This window comes from Hypomesus nipponensis, chromosome 9 (genome assembly GCF_054491055.1).
Source record: "Hypomesus nipponensis isolate SF chromosome 9, ASM5449105v1, whole genome shotgun sequence".
Classification (NCBI taxonomy): Eukaryota; Metazoa; Chordata; class Actinopteri; order Osmeriformes; family Osmeridae; genus Hypomesus; species Hypomesus nipponensis.
The window spans coordinates 5,321,265-5,332,500 of NC_140369.1; the positions used below are offsets into that span (position 1 = coordinate 5,321,265).

The window sequence follows — 11,236 nt, forward strand, 5'->3', positions numbered from 1 at the left end:
GCATTGTAGGAACATACCCTCTGCAGAGGAGCCTGGCCCAAAGTTCAGCACCTTTCTCTAATACCGTTTTCAACAGTTCTTAAAGAACCTTGTTTGTACAAAGGAAACAATGTGGTAACTTCCTTTCATTCAAACACTCTTTTAAGCACGTGTGGGAGAATCCAACCTTCTCTCGTTCACCACTGTGCGGTCGATGTGCAGTCATTCTGTGGGCCTGAGCCTGACACAATGACCTGAGTACGGTTAGGTCTGTGGACAGCTCGAGGCACACACCTTGACCCTGTAGGATGGATCTGTACAGGCTGAATGAAACAACAGCTCCCTGCTCCTCTATGTAGAGCATTCTAGAATGTGCTCTGAGCTCAGATTTCTCAGAAACAGATTGAAAGGACATAAGTAGTCCGGAACTACATGTACACTAGCTGGTGGGTTCTAAGAATCAATACAGAATATATCCCCTGACAGCTTCTGCAGGACTGGAGGATTCATCTTCGACTCGGAGAATGGGCCAGAACATTTCCATTTGAACGGTGTAAATCCTCTAGGTAAACTGATGGAAAAAACACATTAAAGTTTGCAAGTTGTTGCTATCATTATTCATATTGGGGAAAAGCTACAATTACAGTTTATAGCCTACAGTAAGAGAGCAAGCTGTATTGCAACCTCAATCCATTTTAAAAGCGAAGCCTGGGAACACAATTTTCCCAGAAGCACTGTCTTATTGAAACAGAGATATGTTTCAGGCCTGATGGCTCTTCAGATGTAATATCACAACGTCCTCCGAGGCTTCTCATCATCCCAGGGAGAACATTGCTAAACTTACCAGCATGCGGCACATAGACTGATCAATACAAGATGCTGATTCTATAGATGACTGAATCATGGTCACGGTCAGTAGGGTGACGAATGGGGATTCTAAGCACATTAGGAGCAATTTCATGGGTGGGTTACCTCTGGCCTGTGACAGGAGGGCTCTGTAACAGGCTTGGCAGAGGCGAGTGCTAGTATATAGCAGGAGCATATCTGCCCTAGCTGTTCTGCTCTCTTATCTGTTTCACTCTGATTCTTTTCCTATTTGAATGCTATTGCATCAATTCAGTCAACTCATACCATATGTTTGACTGGTAGTTTTCTGCTTGTGTATGTGTGTGGTGGTCTATTGTGTGTGTGTGTGTGTGTGTGTGTGTGTTTCTCTGCCCTCGGTGTTTGATCAGTGTTAAGTGTTGTAGGCTGTGGTGTAGGTACTGTAAATCCGCAGGCACATCGTTTACAGCTCACGTCAGCACTTAAACCAGCAAACCCCTGCACAATGTATCCCACAATCTCCCTCTCCGTCCTTCGTCCTTTTATTTCTTCCTCGGTGTATCTTTCCGTCGGTGCTCAGTGTGTGCGTGAGAGACACTAACCATGCCGAGACTCGCGCGGTTTCTTGCTACGATTTCTAACCGACTTCGTCACCCGATATAAAACACGTGCTGTCTTATCCTTGCTCTCCTATTTGACGAAACATTCATTGATCAGAGAGGCCAGTACTGTTTTCTGTGGACAACCTCGGGAATTATGTGCACTTGTTTGCCGAACGTGATCATTTGGATTAAGCTACCAACGTTGATTACGCGCAGGTCCGGTCAAGACATCTTGTTTTAAAAACAATTCATGAAAACGGAGTTAGTCTATCCCTGGATTGTCGAGGCGGCTATTCTGAAAAGGGATGAGAGCGCGTCGCCTTAAGGGGAAATCCAAGCATGTTTGCGATCACACACCCAGGATTTGACAGACTGTCCCCTGCTCTTTGACCGGTAAATGTGTGTGTGTGTGAAATGTGTTCTCGGTGAGATGATTAAGATTTACACAAGTGGCATGAGCGCTTGTCTCAAGGAAATGCGGTGTATGCTGTGTGTCACTGAAGAACATCTGATTTAAATACATTTGATCAAGTTTGTCTATCCTTGGCCTCTAAACTTCTCAGTCCCAATATATACCTTGTAGGCTGTACGACTGCTCCTGCCATACACCCGGTCTGAAACCAAAGCAAACGTGTGACAGAAATTCGGAATTGCGTTTCTAGTGCTGTCCTGCTGATCTCGAGCGCAGACTACAGTCTCCGAATTGTTCTGGATGCACTGGTAGAGGTTTCGCTGGGTGTCAGTGACGCACCACCTCGCACAGTGTGGACGAAAAACATAGAAACACACAGAAGAGGGGCGTGAACTCAGTCTGTAACCTCCCATTAATACGACCCTTCGCCTAGGCATTGCCTAAAACCACAGGTTTCTTCACTCTGACAGCGGTCATCATGGATCTCAAATCGGAGCCTGAAGAGATGGAATACAAGCAACCGGTGCCCATTGAAGTTTTCGCGAGCAGGTCCACTCTTCACGGGATCTCTCACATGTTCACTTATCAACGGATCTGCATCAAGCGCTGCCTTTGGATTCTATTCTTTCTGGGTTCCTTGTCCTTCCTGGTGCTGGTCTCTGTGGACCGCGTCCAGTTCTACTTCGAGTACCCTCACATCACCAAACTGGACGAGGTTTCGGCGCCGCTCATGATTTTCCCCGCCGTCACCTTCTGCAACCTGAATTCCTTTCGCTTCGGACGGGTGACGCGCAACGACCTGTACCACGCCGGAGAACTGCTTGCTTTACTCAACGGAAGGTGTGTGTGTGTACTTGTGTTTGTAACTGTTCCTTAATCTACACCTAAGTAGGTCCTGTCATATGGTTCCAAATCATATGGTTTTGTCAATTGTGTGTAACAAACTTCAGATGTGTCTGTGAGCCTGCCACTTTCTCTGTGGACTGTTGTGTCCTGTGAAGACACTGACACACTACTGTACCTCAGATTATAACTCCAGTGCTGTCACACCTTTCTTGCGAGTGGGTTGATTTGCTGGTGAGATATTTGTGAATCGTTTCCAGAGGTCAGCTTTCCGTTCAAACAGTGCTGCTCCAGTATGTTGGATACATAATGCATGCTGGTCTACAGCTCACTAGTATTCCATATTGATCAGTGCATGTTGAACTGATGGGGTTAGGACCATGTTCTCCTCCTTGTCATTTGTCTAGTTGTCTACCATTAGACCAAGAAGACAGCCGTATGTTACATTGACCTCAGGCAGGGACTTGGTTAGTCATCCACAAATTGTGCCCCCACACCGACCCTGCTACACCAGTGATGGAAATACAGCCATATTGAGAGTTTGCTTTGTAAAGGTGAGTGAGTGAACATTTTGTATAGCCACCCCAGTACCCAACACTAGCATAAGAGCACTGCAAAGACAACACATGTAACACAAACATGTTAAACCTTTGAGGCCATTGTGTGGCTCAGTTAGACTTAACTCAGAGAAAGAGAGAGTGGAGAGAGAGAGGGTGGAGAGAGGGTGGAGAGAGGGTGGAGAGAGGGTGGAGAGAGGGTGAAGAGGTTAAACTCCAGATGGGGTCAAACACAAGACAAACACAAAGTCAATCAATGCCAATTGGACTCTAGTTGATGCTTATTATGCACAGGCTCCTTTTTACACGAAACATTCAATCAGTGCATGCTGCTGAGGTTTATAATGAACTCTTGTTATGATGGGAGGACACACACACACACACACTGAAACACACAACCACACACACACACACACCCTCACCCTGAAACATACAACCACACGCACACAAACACAATATTTCAACACTATGGCACTTAACACTCAATATAAATTATAAGCAGTTATTCTGCTCACGCACACACACACACATACAACCACACAACCTCAGACACACTTTTTTACTAAACATCTTTTACACACACACACACACAATCAGTGGCTGGGTATTTTTAGTTTATTGATCCATGGGCCTACAGCTCTGTTGGGTCAGCCTGTGTGTGGTACATATAAGAATGTCAGAACTGTAATTTCATTTTCCTTTAGAGCCTTCTCTGTGACCTCCATGTATTCACCCATCACCCTCGCCTTCACAGGAATGAGTTGGTTTTTGTTGCCTGAGGGAGAACATGCATTACTGGACCTTTTGGAGCGATGCGTACATCGAAATTAATAGACTTATTCAAAAACCTGGGAAAAACTCGATTCGATTCTCTGGGTTATGATGCAGCAGGATATTCTGGTCTATTTTTGGCATACCGCATTTGACACAGTATGTCTTGGGACATACCAAATCTTTTTTTCTGGAATACTAAATAGTGTGTAGTATGGGTATTGAGCGAGTCCCCACCCACTGTCTCCTCCCAGGTGTTTCCACTTGGCTCATCCCAGCAGTCCTTTCTCTATACAGAAACAGGTGCTGCTATGTGAGATAGGACTACAAAGTCCCGTGTCTGTAAACACGCGGCACGGAGAGAAGCCGTGGCGGCAGAGGGGCTGAGGGGACATCTGAGGATGAGGGAGGGAGGGAGCGAGGACAAGCGGAGGCAATTAACTTGTGTCTGGTAAGCTGTGTGATAAACAGGCCTTCATCCCTGTGTAATTAGTGTTGTTTGTGAAGTCAGTGTGCTGTCGTGTTGATAAAAAAAGACCCCGACCCTGCCCTGGACTCCCTCCTCACCTCCCCTCCATCTCTATATTGCTCTCCTCCTTGGTGCCCCCCCCCCCCCTGCCCTGGCCCTTCCTTCGTTCGCTCCTGTACCATATCCGTCCTTCTCTATCCTCCCCCCTCCTCTCGTCTCCTCCATCCTCTCTCCATGTCCTCAATCTCTTCAGCTCCTCCTACCTCCTTGCTGTCCCCGCGCTTTCCGTTTACCTTCATTTTCCCCTCACCTCAGCTACTTCTCAACCTCTCGTCCCTTCTTCCCTCTCTTTATATCTTTATTGTTCCATCCCTCCATCCCCCTGGGCCCTTGCCTCCTGCTCCTCCCTTGGTTGTGTGGTTGGAGTCCTGGTACTCTCCTGTGCTTCAGGAGCAAGAACAGACTTATTGTCGAAGGCTCCAGGGGGAAATGCTACTATCAACCCACACACTGTTCTTGTTGTGTATTCAGTCACAGCTCAAAGGGCAGAAAATCTCAGTTATTTGTCAGACTTTTATGCAGTAAATGTAATTCAAAGGACAGAAGAAATAGGTGATCAGATTCCTTAAAAGTGAGAAGGTGGTGTTAGGATAGACTAAACAGTCCAGTCAGCTGTTGGGAGGCAGTGAAGCTTTCGTTTCGCTGATACAGGATTCCACTGCCCCAAATGTGCATCATAAATGCAGAATTAGCATAGCTAAGAAGGGAGGTTAATTTTGTGGTTATGTCCTTGATCTGTAGGCTCTAGTATTTCTGGTAAGAAATACCAATTACATACAAAATACAAAACACTTTGAGTCATTTATAGCAAAATGTTTCAATAGAACTATACAGAAGAGAAAGGAAATAAATTAAAATTAATATTCCCTCAGATTTAGACATGTAGGCAACCAGTACTGTTCACCTTCTATCTGAGCACTCACTAAAGCCCTAAGCTTCTTTCCACCTTCTTCAGTTTTAGTGATTAACCACAGGTGCATCCCCAGTAAGCTGGCTTATCTAAAGTATGCCAGTGAAATACAAAGAAAGAATTGCCATGACAAATAGATGGAGACAGAAAGAGATGAGTCAGGTGATCCTCGCGCTTAGAAGCCTGCAGTCTGGGGGAATTACGCAGATTATTAATTAGGCAGATGAAGGTAACATGAACTGATGATTGTTGAGTGACAGCTTCCTGGACATCGGAAGCTTTAAGGAATGGCAGGTTGAAGAGGTCAGACGTTTCACCTGTGGGAAGTATTCATGAAAAACACATCCATATATTTGTGGTGTGATTGACTTAACAAATGTAACCAGTACTAATTCTCATACAGATGAAAAGCCTGTTATATAGGCTGTTTCAGTACTGGTATTTACTGGCAGTGTGTCTTGGTCGTGTCAGGGGCCAGCGGTGGCAATGTGTCCTGGCAGGGGCGCTGCCAGGAATTTTGGGCGCCATGAAAATGATCACTTCTATTCGTTTTTCAATTTGTTGGGGCCCCTGTCAGTCAGGGGACCTTGGAATTGTCGTAACTTTCCCCCCCTATACGGCGCCCCTGTGTCCTGGTGGTGTCTGGGGCCAGAGGTGGTGTCACGGTGCTGAAGGATGTCACTCCTGCTGTGACGCCACCAAGCCTCATAGACTCAGTCTCTAATAAAGTCAGCTGGCATCATCTCTGCACCCCTGAGATAACCAGCCTTGTGTCTGGGTGCGCTTCTCCTCCTCCCTGGAGGGGGGGGGGGAGAGGGGGGGGGGAGAGGGGGGGGTGGAGGGGGTTGCAGATGCTTCTTCTTTAGCCTGCATCTGAAAATTAAAGTGCTTGTGGCCAATAATCCAATTTACCCTACCCCCCCTTCCCCCTCCCCTTATTTCCCTGATCCAGCAAGTGTGCTGTGATTGCTTTAGGGAGCCGAGGCAGGGCAATATTAAAAACTCACACACATATTATTGTGATTGTATCCGCTTCTTCCAAAGCTCTGTGACTCAGGGGTCTGGAACACAGAGTCGTAAATGCTCTCCCGGCTTCTTGCTGGGAGAAGGAAACAAGAGGTTCAAAGGTACAATTCAATTACAGTTAGAAATAAACAGATTTATTTGATATAATATTCATATTTCATTTGAATATTGTATCAAGATCATTCTGACAAGGTGATCATAAATGCTAATCTATGCTGCATTCAGAGCAAGTGGTTACAGTGTCACAACCGGTGTCAACCAAGTGACCTTGTGTCGCAGACTCCATAGATTTACATTTAGTAATTTAGCAGACGCTCTTATCCAGAGCGACTTACAGTAAGTACAGGGGCATTCCCCCCAAAGAAAGTAGGGTGAAGTGCCTTGCCCAAGGACACAACGTCATTTTGCACGGCCGGGATTCAATCTGGCTACCTTCAGATTACTAGCCCGATTCCCTAACCGTGCAGCCATCTGACTGACCATTTGGCTGCATCATCACATTGTGGAAATACTTTTAAAATTCCATTACGCACCTTCAATAGGAGGAAATAGACGCAACAAATGGTACAGGTTAAGTGTACACAGATTACAGATTATGATAATGTACACAAACAGCTGTAGTTGCACTGTTAAACATAAATAATGTTTACCTTCCACTACCTATCCTGTCCTCTTCTCCGCCATGTTGAAAGGTCATTCAACTCCTTTTTTTTGTGCTTCTTTTTTACTAACATATCACAAATGTAACAACATGATAACGTAGTAAACAATAAACATTGGAAACATCATTCAACTCGGGAACTCAGGTATGAAACTTCCCAGCCGGAAACGCGTATTTACCATAATTCCGATAGCACGTGAAAGCAGTATAAAAGCAGACCAGGTTCTGAGGTTAAGCCTAAGTAGATAGGTTAATGTAATATTTTCAAGGAAAGACACTGATAGCCGTGTTGGCCAAGATTAGCGCTACTTGCACTGATCAAACTTTCATTAGATCGTGTTTTACAATATCTTATAATGCTTTTTCCACACTGTTGCCCCCCTCTGAATTTAAGAATTGTGATGATTTTCTCCATCGCGCTGTCACACTAACCTAGTCAGTGTACACCACAAACTGATTACCCAGAAATTGGAGCTTGTTCCATATGAACGCAGAGGCGACACGCCGTTGGAAAGGCGTTATTAACAATGTTTCATACCGCAGACTATTCTGAATAAACCTTGTATATTACATGCGTTAGGGAGGTTGGGTAAAAAGCGTGTTTCTTCCATTTTTCTTACTCTGGTGGGGACCAGTGTACAATCTACGTAATATGTCAAGGATTATTTCCTCCGCGTTTGGTAATGAAATGGAGAGACGAGTTTGAGGAGGAGAAGGGGCACCAGAGTTGAGCGAGGTTAATTAGAAAGTGGGACTTTCTGTTAGCAGGTGTGGAGTGTTGATAGGGAGGAGGGAGGCCGCCCACCGCAGGTTGATGTCGATGCGTGATTCGCTCCTCATTCCAGAACGTCCTCCCAATAGCATGGCAGTAAACGGTCAACTTAAAAGATGCCAAGCCAAGGCTACATACGTCGAGGCAGTACGTTTGTGTGTAAGTGCGTGCGAGTGTACCGTAGACTAAATAGTATTAACGCCTCTCAAAGCAAGCAGATGGATAGTGAAGTGTTTCTACTGTGAATGCAGGCTAAGTGATGTATAGTATACGTTCCCAGAGTGCCAATACGGGCTCTCGACTTGAATTACAGCATGAGAATAGGCTCTTATCCCCACTATCATCGCAAACTCTGTAATTAAACCATCAGAGGACTGTGATTGAGATCAAATGCAGAGGAGGTGATGAAATATTCTCACCTTGCTAGGTCCCTCACTGTTCCAGACAATTGGGAGATGATATCCTGGGATATGGTCCAGTACTGGGGCCTGGAAACTGACATGATACTGACATGTTCTTTTTCTCTCTCTCTCTCTCTCTCTCTCTCTCTCTCTCTCTCTCTCTCTCTCTCTCTCTCTCTCTCTCTCTCTACTTCTCCCTCTCTCTCTCTCTACTTCTCCCTCTCCATCTCTCTCTCTCTCTCTCTCTCTCTCTCTCTCCCTCTCTCTCTCTCTCTCTCTCTCTCTCTCTCTCTCTCTCTACTTCTCCCTCTCTCTCTCTCTACTTCTCCCTCTCTCTCTCTCTACTTCTCCCTCTCTCTCTCTCTCTCTCTCTCTCTCTCTCTCTCTCTCTCTCTCTCTCTCTCTCTCTCTCTCTCTACTTCTCCCTCTCCATCTCTCTGTGTCTCTCTCTCTCTCTCTCTCTCTCTCTCTCTCTCTCTCTCTGTCTGTGTCTCTCTCTCTGTCACCTACAAACACCAACTCCACCCTCTGGGACGCTCTCTTCCAGATATGAGATCCGGGACACTCACATGGTGGAGGAGAGCGTCCTCCAGATCCTCCGGGAGAGGGCCGACTTCGACAGCTACAAGCCCCGCCCCTTCAACATGCGCGAGTTCTACGACCGCACGGGCCACGACATCAAAGACATGCTGCTGTCTTGCTTCTACCGAGGCATGGAGTGCAGCGCCGAGGACTTCAAAGTGGTGAGTCCCTCCCTCGACGCCCCGACCAGGCAGTTATCTGAGGCCTCTGGCTGCCTCAGCCAAGCCTCCCCGCTCAGAGGCCAGGCTTAAACTCCCTACCCTGACGACACAGAGCGTGCTGTCGCGTGTCAGCCTTTCTCCTCTCATCTGGCCGATGTGAACCAGGCGAGGGTTTCTGTGCTGTCCATCCTCCTGTGTCTCTGGAGAGGACTGTGGACACGGGTGCTTTTTGAGACTGGGGCCATTTCTGTACCCCTCTACGTTTGTTTGTCTGTTGAGTACACTGAGCTGCCATGACCTTTACTGGATATTTACACCTGTTCAGTATTCACACCTGGTCAGTATTGTGTCTGTTCTCTTGTTTGTTTAGGTGTCGAAGCACTGCAAGAACCCTGTAGCTCAGAATACCTTTGGTCTCAGTTCTTTATCATTACACTTCTCAGAAGTCCTTGGTGCCATCTTACCCGAGACCTAGCAGAGTGTGGGTGCATGTGCATGTGTGTGTGTGTGTTTGTGTTTGCCTGCAACTCTGCCCTTCACTGGCACTCTGCTGAGGTAATATTCCATGGTCTGGCAGTCTCACTTCTCCCTACGGCCAATAAAACTCTGTAGCAGCATGATAGGTCCTGTCCTAGACCGCAGCACAGTGTGTGGTGTTTGTGTGTGTGTGCTGATGCATACATGTTGTGTATTGCATTTGGCAAGTGTAGCCACTTACTGGACACTTACTGACCATCCTCCTCATCCCATCCTGACCCCCACACCCCACACCCCAACCTCTCAACCACCCACCCCCACTCCCAAACTCCTGTACCCCTCACCACCACTCCATAACCTCTGCACCCCCCACACCCCAACCCTTATATCCCCACACCTCCAGTTGATGGAAGTCTGCACCTCTAACAGGCCAACATGTAGCCCACAATCGATGTTAATTCACAATTGTTCATAGAACGTGGCAATCAATACCAGTTTAAACTGGTACATGTGGAAGTTTTGGACAAAGATAAGCAGTAAATTGTTCAAAATGGTTCAAAATTGCTTGAGGGTAAGTGGAGGTGCCAAGACTTCCTGTGGTTTCCCCCGGCAACAGTTGACCCAGAGATCCTACCTCAAACTACTTCACCCACTCTTTAGACCAAGCTGGCAAGCAACAACAAAGCGGGTCTCTCTCTCTCTGTTGCATTGCCCACTGTTAAAGATAAACAGCATACTGTTAATTAACACTGTTGATGTGTTTCATAAGGTAAGTAAAACCTTGGGAATGTTTGATCAGAGTGGATGGTGAAACTGTTGGCTCTTGAGTCTATAGAGCTGTCGTGTGAGATTTTCTCAAGAGTCCAGACTTTCAGCTGTGGTCAGAAGAAGTCCATATGCTGGACTTGGTTGATCGCCCAGACTGTTGAACAAGATCGTATATTTAGAACTGTGCCATGCGTTCTTAGATAAATACATTGTTTTTCTCTTGACCTTTGCATGATGATCAAGACAAACGAGTTTCCATATGAAACAAAGGGACATGAGAGGCAGTAGGATGGGTCTTGAGAACGCAGGGGTCTGCGAACCATCTCACCTTCTCTGGCTTTTTCCATGCTTTCCGAACTCAATCGAACCTCTTGGTCACTTGTGTAGTATCCAGAGCTGACTCGGCGAACCAGGGAAGCAGATTGGCTTCAACACTCTCCTATCCTTTATTAGAGGTGTTCTGGTCCAGAATGGCTGTGCTTCTATGACTAGCTTACTTGATATTAAGAAGAAACCAGGAGAAATGACCACCTCCGTATCTCCCTCGCTCTCCCTCCCTCCCTCACTCGCTCTCTCTCTCTCGCTCTCCCTCCCTCGCTCTTTCTTGCTCTTGCTCTCTCTCGCTCTTTCTCGCTCTTTCTTTCTGACCCTCTCTGACCATCTCACCTGAAAACAAGGGGCACCGGGGCAGAAAATCACTTGCCTAAGTTGCTTACAACTGATTGGCTGCCAGGCGGAGAAGGTCAAATCTAGCTGAGATGTGAATACTAGGGATGCAGGGGAACGAAACTAGGATATAATCAGTCAACTTACTCTCTCTCTCCTCTCTCTCTCCTTCTCTTTCCGTAACTCTCTTAACTCTTGCTGTCTTGACCTCTCTCTCTCTTTCTCTCTCTCTCCTTCTCGACCTCACTCTCACTTTCTCTCCTTCTCTCTCTGTCTCTCCCTTTTTTCTTTCCC

General features: G+C 46.5%; 1 protein-coding gene across 1 annotated transcript in view; it reads left to right on the forward strand.

Annotated features, from left to right (window-relative positions):
- The first annotated feature begins 2,217 nt into the window (after positions 1-2,217).
- The window catches only part of asic1b (acid-sensing (proton-gated) ion channel 1b), a 91,464-nt gene continuing 82,445 nt past the window's right edge, over positions 2,218-11,236 (forward strand). Inside the window, exons 1-2 of the mRNA XM_084705980.1 lie at positions 2,218-2,658; positions 8,836-9,031. Coding sequence (XP_084562106.1) covers positions 2,297-2,658; positions 8,836-9,031 — 558 coding nt within the window. The 5' untranslated portion in view covers positions 2,218-2,296. The remainder of the gene's footprint in view (positions 2,659-8,835; positions 9,032-11,236) is intronic.